This window comes from Danio rerio, chromosome 14 (genome assembly GCF_052040795.2).
Source record: "Danio rerio strain M-AB ecotype USA chromosome 14, GRCz13ab, whole genome shotgun sequence".
Lineage (NCBI taxonomy): Eukaryota > Metazoa > Chordata > Actinopteri > Cypriniformes > Danionidae > Danio > Danio rerio.
Window position 1 is genome coordinate 12,710,079 of NC_141034.1, and position 14,303 is coordinate 12,724,381.

General features: G+C 37.7%; 2 protein-coding genes across 3 annotated transcripts in view; one reads left to right on the forward strand and one right to left on the reverse strand.

Annotated features, from left to right (window-relative positions):
• The window catches only part of znf711 (ZFX family zinc finger ZNF711), a 280,678-nt gene that overhangs the window by 133,972 nt on the left and 132,403 nt on the right, over window positions 1-14,303 (reverse strand). The gene's annotated exons all lie outside the window — the stretch shown is intronic.
• Window positions 945-3,345, forward strand: kctd12b (potassium channel tetramerisation domain containing 12b). Its single transcript, NM_001017631.2, has 2 exons — window positions 945-1,297; window positions 1,456-3,345. The coding sequence occupies exon 2, from the start codon at window positions 1,477-1,479 to the stop codon at window positions 2,320-2,322; it is 846 nt and encodes a 281-aa protein (NP_001017631.2). The 5' UTR covers window positions 945-1,297; window positions 1,456-1,476; the 3' UTR covers window positions 2,323-3,345.

Consider the following 14,303-nt stretch of genomic DNA (forward strand, 5'->3'; position numbering starts at 1 on the left):
TATGGCAATGGTTGATACATTTTTCAGTCATTAAATTCTACCAGTAATAGGGTTTCTCAAGTATGAGAAAATTAATAAAGGGATGCAAAAGAGAATGTCGACCTTCTCTAAACACCCCTTTGACCACATAGAAAAGTGTGCTTCCATCAAAACAATTTGCCATAATTTTAACAAGCTGCACTGTAAACTGAAGTTATAAGTGCATGTATTTTGAAAGAAAGAAAGAAAGAAAGAAAGAAAGAAATATTATTTAACCAGTAGAGCAAAATAGGTCCAAGCTATCTAAAATTTTGATTAGTCAATATTGCAGAAAGAAATGAGAAAAAGCTTTAACTTATGTATTCAAAGTCAGAGTTTCTCACTTATGCAAAGTGAAGCAAGCTGTATCAGTTTGATTTAGTTGCAATAGGGTTAGATTAATTACCTCACAATATTGGTAGGCTTTGGTGCATTTGTCATATGGTTTAATTAAGATTAATTAAACACGAGGAATGCATTTGTAACTGTATTTACACGTAAGTTTGTTAATTTGATAATACAGATAAGTAGATGATACAGATAATAAAATCAGGATTATAGAAACAGAGTTCAACCGTTAGATGTCAGTGTTTCGTTTTATATTATGATGTTGGAAATCGATTTCACTTTGATGTAACCACACATTCTGATAGTAATTTACGAAATTATTTATTGTTATTTATTGCACATTAGTTAATAACAAAGCTCGGGTTCATCTAGCTGGTAGCCTAACAATAATGAAAATAGAAAGACAAACGATATAAAATACGTGCCAGAGCCTACAGGTTTATAATAGCCATACACTGTTTTTTAATAAGTGAAAAAGGGAAAAGTTTGGAAATTTAGTCACTTTAAAAAGACTATTATGGTGACGTAAACGCGGAGGCAGGGTTAGCTTTAAAGACATCAAAACGAAGGGGCGTGGCGAGCGCGCGGGAATATTATGGTCCAGTGCACATCGCAGAGTGCAAGAATGAGAGAGTGGAGAGGGTACCGCTATACTTAGCCTGCGAGAAATGGATCACGGGACTTTATTTTTGATTTGTTTTTAATTTTTTTACGTCTGCTGTGTTGAATTGCGTTTTACTGTGTTTTCAAAACGAAATTTTGAGGTAATATTTGATAATACCGCGTACAGTCAGACCTTTGGATGATATGTTTTACCTGCGGTAGGTGTCTGTGAATTGGACGCGAGGGCATTCAGTTTTGGACATGAACAAATGAAATGGACATAATCTGAAACTTGAAGAATCAACGTGCTTGTCAGCATTTGACATTGGTGAGCTTTTCTGAGCCATGCAGGCTGGAATTTACAATCATTATGCATAAACTGTTTAACAGCTGTTGTGTACTGGTCACATGTTGCTAGTTCACTTATTTTAAACTTTATATACAGTTTTCAGTTCTGGACTGACCATTTGAAATCCTTCACCACAGGTTTTCTTTGGATTCTAAACTATGGATTTTTCTGAAAATGCCAGTGGCATTCCTGCAGAGGAACTAGCCTTTCCAGAAATTATTGAACTTAACGTGGGGGGTCAGGTGTATATAACCCGCTACTTAACTTTAACAAGTGTGCCAGATTCACTACTGTGGAAGATGTTTAGCCAAAAGAGCAGCAAGGACTTGGCTCGTGACACCAAGGGTCGTTTTTTCATTGACAGAGATGGCTTCCTGTTTCGTTACATTCTGGACTACATGCGAGACCAGCAGCTTGTTCTTCCAGAACATTTCCCAGAGCAAGGGCGGCTGCAGCGAGAGGCAGAATTCTTCAACCTCCCTGAACTTGTTCAATTGTTGGCACCAAAGATCAGTAAGCAGAACACTTTGGGTGATGATGGCTGTCAGACAGACCAAGATGAGTCCTCGCCTGGTGCTAACATTACCTGCAATCTGTCCTCTTTGGGTGCTTATTCCAGCCTGGGAGCAGCCACAGCTGACAGCCAGCGCTCCGGATTCATCACAATTGGCTGCAGGGGCTCCTATACTCTTGGTCGTGATTGTCAAACAGATGCTAAGTTTCGAAGAGTGGCTCGCATTATGGTGTGCGGGAAGACTTCCCTTGCCAAAGAGGTTTTTGGGGAAACGTTGAATGAGAGTCACGACCCTGATCGCCAACCAGATCGCTACACATCACGATATTACCTGAAGTTTACTTCCTTGGAGCAGGCATTTGACAGGCTAGCTGATGCCGGATTCCACATGGTAGCCTGCAACTCCACAGGCACTTGTGCCTTTGCCCATGTACAGACAGATGACAAAATCTGGACCAGCTACAATGAATATGTGTTCTACCGTGAGTGATCATACACCTGTGTTCCTGAATCTTCTCCCTGCCTCCCAGACCAGTCATAACCTATGAATATAGAAGCTTCTAGATCACAATCTTCACCCCTTCACCAGACTTTCCCATTAAAGAGCCCTTCTCCTCTACTGTGCTCAAGTGACCTTTCTTTCCATCCAAAATAGAATACCTTTTCCTTTCAGGTTTATGAATTTAGTAGCTAATAATTGTGCAGGGTGATTTAATGCCACCTGAGGTGGGACGTATATGAGGTGGGGCCTGAGTACTGGGGACCTATATGTAAAAGGGGATATGATCTGAGCTGTTATGTCATGCTCAAAACTGTTTTTTTAGGCCTACCTGAGCGTCCAGTGCAGTTTTACATCTTGTTAAGATCTCACCATTACTGTAAATAGTAATAACTTTTCCTATACATTATTTGTTTTGCTCTGTATTTAAATGGATTATTGAGATGCATTGTGTTTTATTTAAAACTATTTTGATCATGAAGAGGACAATCATAATCAATAAGATATTTAAATTTTATTTAAACATTTTAATATGGTTTTATACAGTGACTAATTGCTCTATTCACATTCATTGCAACCGCAGGACACAATCGCCACAACCTGTTACAAATCCACAAAACGTCCTAGTTTATGAGATGTCATTTGATATTACAAAAATCAATCAGTAATTTCTGTTAGGATTAAATATTAAACGTAATCCTTCATATTCATTTCCTGATAGTCTTTTAAAGGTTCTGCTTTAGCTGTGTTTTAAGTGAAATGCTAGCAGATAGGTGTTTTTATTAAAACACGAATAGAACAAATTCATTAATTATCTATTTTTGTCCTAATTGTCAAACATACAAATGTATTATATAGTAGTGTGTGTGTGTGTATGAGAGAGAGATCGAAGATTAGCTAAACAGGCAAACATATACAAACATCTTTTCCACATGTATGTCCATTCAGATTTATGAAGGGTCTAGATTTGCACTGATTTGAATAATAAAAACATTGCATCTGATTATTATGAAATATTGGCCACATCATTCAGTTATCATGTTTCTTCTCTGTGTTGCTTTCATGTTGCTGTTCCATTCTGTCTGTGGTTATTTCAAAGCACAAACAGGCAAGGCCAGAAAGAAAACCAGGACAAACCTATAACCAGCTTAGTCAAAGCAGATTACTCAACCAGCCTTTGTGTTCCTATGACCAATTTATCTAATTAAGATTGTGCTGGCACGCTGAGCAGCTTACATTTTACTCAAGGAGGTAGGCAATAGAGTTATTAAAATACCTGTGCAGCTCAATAAATATATACATTTCAAAAATGTAAGTGACCTGATATCATTGACAGAGCCAAAATGTCAAGTGTCCACACTCTGTAGCCTTACTTCAGTATACAGTGGGGGGAAAAAGTATTCAACTCGTCATGTTTTTTTTTTCCTGTGAATAATATTCCCAAAGGAGCTGTTGACATGGAATTGAATCAGTTTTTGTTAAAAGGTCAAACAATACAAACATCAAACTATAACAAAACTATTTTTTAAATGTTATTTTTAATAACAATGTAAAATTATGATGGTTCTGTGGGTTTTGTCTATCCAAACTGATCTTAATTTTGTATGTTCAATTGGATTCAAGTCAGGTGATTGGCTGGGCCATTCTACAGAGTTTCATTGGCTGTGTTCTGAATCATGTCTTGTTGAAATGTCCACTCTGGTTTCATCCTAATCATCCTGGTAATGTAGATGTTGGACTGTTAATTTATTATAATATTCATTTAATATTCATCTACAATGACAAAGGGCAGAGGGTTGCTAAATAACTACTGAGAGATTTCAGCTACTGTCTTGGCTTTCACTGCCTCTTTACATCTCTCTTTCTTCATGTCTTCAATGCTTTTTGTGTCATTTCATTTTATTACACAGAACTTAATTTAACTAATTCAATTTTCTTTGCATATATGGATTTCTTTGGTTGTTATTAACATCGGGTGAAAATTTCACACCTAAGTCAACAGTCAACAGCACCTTTATAAACTAAGAAAAATTATGACTTTTTGAATACTTATTTCCCCCATATGGGCAATGTTTTTAACTAAACCCTGCTCCAAAAGTTTATAGATAAAGTAATGAACTCCATTCAATTTGTAACTTTTAGTTTAGTAGCTTAGTTTAGTAACAATTTGTATTATTTTGTCATTAAATTTTATTAATTTATACTCATTTGTACATTTTAGTAGGATCTGCTAATTTCTCAATGAGGTGAAGGTTTAGGGTAGTGGTTTGGTGACATACCTACTTTTTTTAAATGAACAAAATAAGTATGTATTCATACAAATTATCCACTTTTTTGGAGAAAACAATGAAAAGCAAAACACTTAATGTGGCTAATGCATTAAGTCAGACTGTTTATGTAATGATGTTTATTGAATAAGGCAAACATGTAAAGCCAGAATAAATTTGCTGTGTAAGAACGACATGTTAAGTATTTTCGCAATGGCTTAGTTTTCTGTAATGAATATTTTGGCTTAGTCCCTTATTTATCACGGGTCGCCACAGCGGAATAAACCACAAAATATGTTTTGCGCAGCGGATGCCCTTACAGCCACAACCCAGTATTGGAAAACACCCATACACTCTAGCATCTCACACACACACACACTCATACACTACTGCCAAATTTAGTTTACCCAATTCACTTATACTGCATGTCTTTGGACTGTGGGGGAAACCAGAACATCTGTAGTAAACATTCAAATTCCACACAAAATTGCCTACTGGCCCAGCCAAAACTCGAACCAGCGACATTCTTACTGTGAGGCGACAGTGCTAACCACTGAGCCATTGTGACAATTGACATCGTGAATCATCTCTGACATGACAATGAGTTCACTGTACTCAAATGGTCTCCACAGTCACCAGACCCTCAATCCAATAGAGCACCTTTAAGAACGTGATTTTCGCATCATGGATGTGCAGCGACAAATTTGCAGCAACTGCGCGATGTTATCATATCAGTATGGATTAAAATATCTGAGGAATATTTTCAGTAACTTGTTGAATCTATGCCACGAAGGATTAAGGCAGTTCTGAAGGCAAAATAGGGTCCAAGCAACCGGCTACTAGTAAGGTGTACCTGATAAAATGGCCAGTGAGTGTATATTATAGCTTAAAACAGAGAGATGCTATTGTCAGTGTATGGTCAACACACATAGGGGCACTTTCTTTCATTTAAAGGGGCAATTTTTCTCAGAGAGAAAAAAGGGCAGGTGCTCAACCACCCAAAGCCCCCCTCCCTCTGCACGTGCCTGTATATATGCACTCACCGGCCACTTTATTTGGTTCACTTTCTAGTACTGGGTTGAACCCCATTTTGCCTTCAGAACTGCCTTAATCCTTCATGACATAGACTCAACAAGGTACTGGAAATATTCCTCAGAGGTTTTAATCCATACTGACATCATAACAACACACAGTTGCTGCAGATTTGTGGGCTGCACATCCATGAAAATATCCCCCACACACCACCACCAACACCAGCCTGAACTGTTGATCCAGTGCAGGATGGGCCCATGCTTTCATATTATTGAAGCCTAATTCTGACCCTACCATTGATGTCACAGCAGAAATTAAGACGCATCAGATCATGTTTTTCCAATCTTCTATTGTCCAATTTTGGTGACCCTGTGTGAATTGTAGCCTTAGTTTCCTGTTCTTAGCTAACAGGAGTGGCACCCGGTGAGGTCTTTTGCTGCTGTAGCCCATCTGCCTTTAGGTTTGACGTTTTGTACGTTCAGAGATGCTCTTCTGCATAGTAACGAGTGGTTATTTGAGATACTGTTGCCTTCTTCTGTTGTTAGCTTGAACCAGTCTGACCATTCTCCTCTGACCTTTGGATTTAACAAGGCACTTGCACCCATAGAAATACTATTTTCTCTTTTTCAGACTACTCTCTGTAAACCTTAGAGATGGTTGTGCGTGAAAATCCCAGGATCATCAGTTTTTGAAATAGTCAGAAAAAAAATCCCAGGAGAATGCATATACTGTACAAATAATAGTAGCTTTTTCATGGATGTAGATAGCAAGAAAATAAAGGCAAACAACACACAAATGTCCTTGTAACACTAGGGTGCTAGACAACAGGGTTGAGAAGCCACATACAGTTTTATTAAGTAGTCAGACAGGCAATGGTCAGACACAAGAGCAAATGGGTACATACAAGACAATTCGGAAGCATTGTCAGGTCACAGGCAAAAGGTCGATGCAGGTGGCAGACAGCATAAACAAAAGAACAAGGCAAGGGTCAAACACAGAGAGACGAAACAGGGAACCGCTTCATTTGTAGTTCATATTGTGGCAGATTTGTAGTCATGGTAATTCTTGATAATGATAATGCATGTTTTCTGCAGTGTATAGTTAATGAAGGAGAAAGATGTCTGCTTAAAAATGACAGTACAGCATATGAGACACAAATATTTAATAATACTCCAGTCTATACAGACTGGTCAAAAACTCCCCTCTTAGATTATACAGAAGCAGTGGGATATATATGAAGAGTGTATTTGCAAAAACAGATAACTCAATTTTAGTCATTTTGAGATACAGTATCATGTTTTTATGTTGTGCATTAAAGAGTACAATTGCAAAAAAAAAAAAAAAAATCTGTGAACAACTTATTAAAAGTAACTCTTCATATACCACCCTTTTAAAACATAAGACTTTTAAGAGGTTGAGTAATCATTTTACAGAATTTATTGCACTTTTATTGGCCACGCAATGGGTGGAAACACAATCAACAGATATTGTACTTTCTTCCAACATTAAATGGTTTAAACTGTAGATCATCTTCAAGACATGACTTTGTGTGTGAAAATTGTACAGAATTACACTATAATCAAACACAGTAGGAGTACAGCAGGTGTGTAAAAAAGCTGTTATCAAACATTGTTTACTTCACTGAGAAAGGTTGATCTAAAAGAACTATTGATGGAAGGTTTGCGAATAAATTTTACACTTAAAATTGAGGTATTTGGTATTTTATTTTAACATTTAAGTATATTTTTTTGTATTTTTGCTCTAGATACACTATTTTGTTAAATAATAAGCATAGTTTTATAATCATCGGCTAAAAACGGTCTGATGTTGTTCACCTCAAATCAGTTCACAAAAACTCCAGCAGACATATTGTTACACTATTCCACTGATCTTGTAGGCTAGAAGAGGCTTATTCATAGCTGGACTAGTTTTGTAGATCATCACCTTAGAATTATAAGGTTCTATCTGCGTTCTGAATGATTTTGAGCTTCAAAATTTTTGCATTTCATATCAAGCAGTATGTGTGTAACATTTGTTTTTTTTTTTAATAAAAAAGTCTTAAAATGTAAACAACTTAAAGACATTCCATAATGTAAAAATGCTGTCATTTAATAAGAATATGTCAATAACTCATTTTTGACAAAAATGTTAGATAGAACCATATAATTCTAAGGTGACGAGATTATGCAGTCGCTTACTGGGTAATGTCTTCTTTTGAGTCACATATTGATTAGTTTCTGGAAGTGCATAGTCAAAATCAGGGGTGATTTTGCTACTGTACTGGGGTGCATTTCTGAAAACCATGGTTAGCCAACTAAGGTCACAAGTTGTGTCAATAAAAACTTAGTTTGTTGATTTGTCTTTCCCAAATCCACTGTTCCAACGAACATTCGCAAACTGTGTCGCAAATTTGTATGCTTGGAACCACACATCTGGAGCTGTAGTTAGAAACATAGTTTCTGACTGTGTTCTATTCCCAGTTATCCCCCCTATGCCCTATTTGTTTAGAACGTTCTAACATTTAAACTTGGAATTATTTAATAAAAAAGCATGAAAGTCATTACTCTTAGGTGTAATTTGCTATTAAAGTATTTTACACTTCAGTTTTAGCGATCTTCATGTTTACAATTGTGCTCCCTTCGCAGTGCACTTCGAAAACATTGATGTCATTTTGAACACAGCCGTGGCTCATGATGAAAGCTGTTGGTGACCTATTATTTAAAAGCGGAGTTTATGTTATGTCTCCAAAGCTTGTAAAAATAAAAGACACAGCATAAGTTAATGCTTTTATTTCTATAGGTTATTTATTAAGTATGTGTACCGTATATGACATGGGCCCCTACTTAATAATAATAATAATCATCATCTTCATCATTATTATTAAAGTAGGATTTTTTTCATTTCCTAAAAAATGATAAATATTAATTTTAAAATCTTCCTTACATTTCCTTAAATTTATATAGCGCTTTTCTGGGCACTCAAAGCGGTTTACACAATGGGGGGGAATCTCCTCATCCACCACCAGTGTGTAGCATCCACCTGGATGACGCGACGGCAGCCATTTTGCGCCAGACCGCACACCACACACCAGCTGATTGGTGGAGAGGAGACAGTGATGAAGCCAATTGAATATGGGGATGGTTAGGAGGCCATGATGGACAGAGGCCAGTGGGCAAATTTCTACTCTTTTCGAAGGACATCCTGGGATTTGTAACGACCACAGAGAGTCAGGACCCTAAATAGCCTCAAGAAATAGCCTGTGAGTAATATTATGTTTTAGAATAGAATATTGAATATTCTCAATACTATTTGTAAAGGAAATACAGGCCTTTATGTGCCATTTACATATATTTCAATTAATATGAAAAGCGAGTGCTTGTTTTTTTACCAAAACTAATATTGCATTTTTTCTTAATGCGCATGCATGTAATACAATATACTATAATAGTTATGTCGTTGTGTGGAAAATGCACCCCTGAATAATTTAGCTCATACCCTAATTAAACATACCTGGATCAGTTAATCAGTGTCTTACTAGACCTGTTATAAACTCCCAGACAGATTTGTTGAAGCAAGTAGCGGCTGAATTCTGCAAGACATTGACCCTCTAGGACTGAGTTTGATCATAATTATAATGCAAAAAACAGTTGTAGTACTTTTTCCACCTCTGCCACCTCAAGGCTTGAGTCCTTAATCTGCCCTCAAATAGTCAATAATCTTTAGAATCTCAAGAGCCTAACCCAAGGAGATTTACAAGGATGGGTGCTTCTGACTGATATGCTGTTTAATAACTGCATAAATGCTTTGTGGGGTTTGAGCTAGACTACAGTGTTTTTCTTTCATCATTCTATATACTGTAGATCGATCCATTACTTTTGTTTACATTCACATGTATCTTGAATGTACAGGACAGTACAGACAGCTGTCATTGAAAAGTAAGACTCTGAGAAAGATGTAAAGATACATATTAAAATGTTGAAAGTGGGATACATTGGACTGATCATCCAAAAAGGTTTCACTTCCTAGATAGCAAAGAATTCTGGCCCAGATTTGGTATAAATCTGGCACAGCTGGCATTCATCCAGCAAATCAAGCATATGTGGGCCAAACATGGCCCTGGTTTGACAGAGGTGGCACGGTCTTTAAGGCGGCACACAATACTTGGGCCAGAAGTAAAATGTAGTATTTGTCAAAGATGTTAATAATTGATATGTTGGCCATTTAAGTTTGGCTTATCTTGACCCACTTTTAAATGTATTAAAAAAAAGGAAAAAATTCTATTAATCAGTTCGCTTCAAGAAAAAGCTCACTTATAGTTAGCCTAAAGCGCAATGATTCATGGCTTTATCAATTTCATTGCAGTCATGACACCAATATATCTGGCCCAGTTTAGGCTCAGTTATAGGTTATTAACTTGGCTGAGACTTGACCCAGATATAGTCCATATTTGGCCCTTGTCTGGAAACCCGACTTGGTCTAGTCATGTACCGTAATTCACTTCGGCATGTGGGCCATTCAAAAGCTTACTGTAAGAGCCAGAGCTGGGCCAGAGATATTTTGCTATGTGGGTTTCTGATATAAAAAAACACATGTTGATTTCTAATACAAAATCCATCCCTCCACTTCTTTCTTTACTCAATATATCCATTGGAAACATGATTTCCTTCATGTTTGCTGACATGGATTTCAAGAAAGTGTGAAAAAGTGAAAAATTTAGAAACAAATCCTGCCTTTCCATGGGGCAAAAAAAAAAAAAATCTTGTTGCCACTACTTTTATGACCGTAATGGACTTTATTGTGATGCATATTCACAGATTGACACAGAGCAGTGAGATTTATAACAAATCCTAAAACTCATGCTCATTGTTTGTATTTATATATCTATCCTGGTATTGCTACTTCAGACCTACATCTACAGTATAGTAACAAATTGGAGATTTCAATCCTATTGTCTTTTCCACTCTACACAACAACTCTAACATTGAACCATGGGAAAAAAAGGCTGGTTTTATTCAGATGTTTTACAAAGGCATTCAATTATTTGAAAAAAAAAAAAAAAAACATCTAGATAGTTGTTTTGTCTGATTTAATTGATCAAGACTGGTACCCACATAGCAAACTATCTCTTGCCTTGCTCTGGCTTACACAATCAGCTTTTGAATGGCCCACATGCTGCAGTGAATTACGCTACATGACTGGACCAAGTCTGGCTTCCAGACAAGGGCCAAATATGGACCATATCTGGGCCAAGTCTCAGCCAAGTTAATAACCCATAACTGAGCCTAAACTGGGCCAGATATATTGGTGTGTCACGATTGCAATAAAAATTGATAAACCCATAAATCATTGCGCTTTAGGCTAACTATGGGTGAGCTTTTTCTCGAAGCGAACTGATTAATAGAATTTTTTTCTTTATTTGAACATTTAAAAGTGGGTCAAGATAAGCCAAACTTACATGGCCAACATATCAATTATTAACATCCGGGCCAAATACTACATTTCACTTCTGGCCCAAGTATTGTGTGCCGTCTTAAAGATGATGCTACATCTGCCCAACCAGGGCTATGTTTGGCCCACTTGCTGTATGCCAGTGTTGGATGAATGCCTGCTGTGCCAGATTTATGCCAAATCTGGGCCAGAATTCTTTGCTACCAGGGTATGTAAAGCACATTAACGGCCTGTTTCCACTGTCAAAAGGTACCAAAAATCTTACTGTACCAATTTTTGGGTGCCCTTTCCAAGCACAACAAAAGTGTACCAAAAGGTGGAGCGAGACGCGCAGCTGCACGTTATTGGTTTGCAGAGATATGTCACTAGCTTGTACACAAACCTGGAGAATAAAAACAAAGGAAGCGCCATTTTTAAATTCACAGCCAAGACATTACACAGTAATAATATATACATATAATAACGAGCCATGGTTGACCTGAGCTCAAAAAAACCTTATCGTCATCTTTATGTACAGCCACAAAACCAAGAAGAAGAACCTTGTTGTTTTCAAGGCCAGCGAGAGTGGTTTCACTTTCTCCATTGCTCGTGTCTATATTTGAAATAACGAAATTTTTTAGCTGATGACATTAGCATGTGCGAGATTGTTGAAGTGCTTCTGACATCTGATCCTTTCAGAAACAGACAAGCTCCAGAGTGAAGTGGGAAAAATCAAAAGAGAAGCCCGAAAAAACAAAGGAGCAAATGATTCTTTCAGCAATCTAAAACATCAACAAACTGCCATGTTTAACTATTATCATTACTTTTTGGACTATTATGAACTCAGAATGATGAAATTACATTCTAATAAGAGGTTACATGTGCTGGTGAAGATTAAAGATGACATGTAACGAGAGGTTTGGAACTTTAATATGACAGCTGGCGTTCATTGAAAAGTAAGAATGATTAATAAAATCATTTGAAACAATCCTTTAAAAGTGTTGTATCTTTAGTTTTGCGCACAGGCATGCTCTGCACTTACACTACAAGTGTACTATGTCAAAGTCCAACCAAATTGCACTCTGGCACACCTCTTGCAACCGGGCCAGGGCTGGCCAACTGAACCAGACCCAATGCAATTCAGAGCACACACACTTGTCAAACAAAATGGAAAATGCCGGTCAAACATATCCAGTCACGGTTCAGATAACTTAGGCCGTACTCACACTATGTACAGTTGCCTCGAACTGGGACAAAGCACGCTTGTCCCTCCTCCCGTCTCCCCCGACGGCCCGCACTCATATTACATTCAGGCCTGGGCACACTTACATCATTGATGCTGCGCTGTTCAGTAAGCGCTCTCACTCAGCACAGTGGAGATTTCTTTAGTTTTATCGTTCAAGTCGTTTGATATGCAGTGACACGCAGTCAAATATTTAGCCGGACAGATCAGCCACTTTTTACTCTCATAAACAACCATAGAGGTCTCGTGCTGCAGGAAGTAGGAGGTTTGCTGAAGGTGCGCAGCTGTCATGCAGTGAGAGGTTTGCGTCTTTAATAAACTGTGACAGTTTGCGTTCACTGAACATTAAAAATGATTAATTAATCCATATGAAACGGTCCCTTAAAAGTCACGTCTCGCTTTCGGTTTCGGGTATAGGCTTTACACTCACACACAAGCATACAAGTGAACTGTGCTCCGGGAAAACTATCCGGAAAATGGGCCTGGGCACGGTTTGGATAGCATAGTGTGAGTAGGCCCTTAGTGTGAGTACACCCTCAGATAGGGCTTGTTATCCTTACATAGTTTGTTAGAGGGCACAGCTCTTCTCTGTATGTTTAATGTCCTCAGTGTGCAGGATTGTTTGACAGCAACAATGGAGCTGGTGCTACATTGGAGCTATGTGGCTAGTTGACGCTGAACAAGGAGCACGGAGAGCACAATATTTTGCTGTTAAGGGTCAGTGGGAAAGAGATAACAACTCTGATTGTCTGCAGAGGAAATCCTGGATCTACAGTAGTTGCTCAGAGATCTGTTTAGATCCAGAATCCAGAATCTCACCTCAAGCTTAAATGAACTGTAACTTTGGTATGAGCTGTAGTACACAAACAACATTCTCACATATGGTCTTTTCCTCAAGCTGGAACAGATAATTGCATCATTGTTGGAAAAGTTGCTGTGATGAGCAAACTTTAATGGGTTGAGTGATGCGGTTTGTACAGTGCAAATGTTTTCTCGGATGAGCTTCTCAAAACACTTGCTAATGATGGGGGTTACCAATTGATTTAATCATTCACCAAAAATTCTAGCAGATTACTTTAAGTATTTTGCATGAGCTCAGTAGGTTAACACGTTTGGGAAAACTCTGTTGAACGGTCTGTGCTTGTTTTAAGAACAAGACCATTGATCTCTTTGGATTTTTCTTTTTCAATTTTTGGTGCATATATCAGAGAGGTTGGATTACATAAGCCAGAGAGACAGACTGAACTAGTCTCTACACAATCATCTATGGGTGCTTTCTCCATGGGGGAGGGGCTACTGGATTTGAGCATAAAAGTATTAGTCCTGCAGAGAGGCAGTGTTAATAGCAGAGTGATGTTTATCCTCAAAGTCAGCGCTGTTATTAAATCCCTGCCACATGTCTCCAGCATTAGAGGTAGTAAACTGAACATCTATTTTACTCCACATTTAATGTTTATCTATGTAGGTGGTTTTACATGATTAACCCTCTATGACATGAATTTTTGTTTTAGGAGGAAAAAATATTTCATTCCAATTTATGTGTGCTTGGTGGTTCCTTATAACTATAAAATGTGCTCCTCCCTAATACTCCCACCAGATTTTGGTTTGTTGCCTCAGGGCAATAACATGCAGTAAGGCCACTAAAACACCAATGTTTTCTCTAGATTATTATATGTGAAATGAGGTACAAACAATCCAAAAATACATTAGAAAAAGTTTTATTTTAACATAAACAATATCAACAAGTAATATTTCGTCAAACACCAGCCATTAATGGTGTATTGTCTGTTCCTGTGGGGTACCGATTGAATGTACTTATTTACCAATGTTTATTTTTCACAGTGGAACCTTAGAAAGCAGTTGTCGGTAGGCGTGAAGCAAAGGTGGCACATTTTTGTCACTTGGGTTTAGGTCAGGGGTGCTTAAACTTGGTCCTGGTGGGCCGATGTCCTGCAGAATATAGCTCTAATCTCAATTACATACCTGAACCAGCTGCTCAAGCT

Excerpts from the sequence above, each read along its gene's own strand:
- kctd12b (NM_001017631.2), top strand. The coding sequence starts at position 1,477 with ATGGATTTTTCTGAAAATGCCAGTGGCATTCCTGCAGAGGAACTAGCC.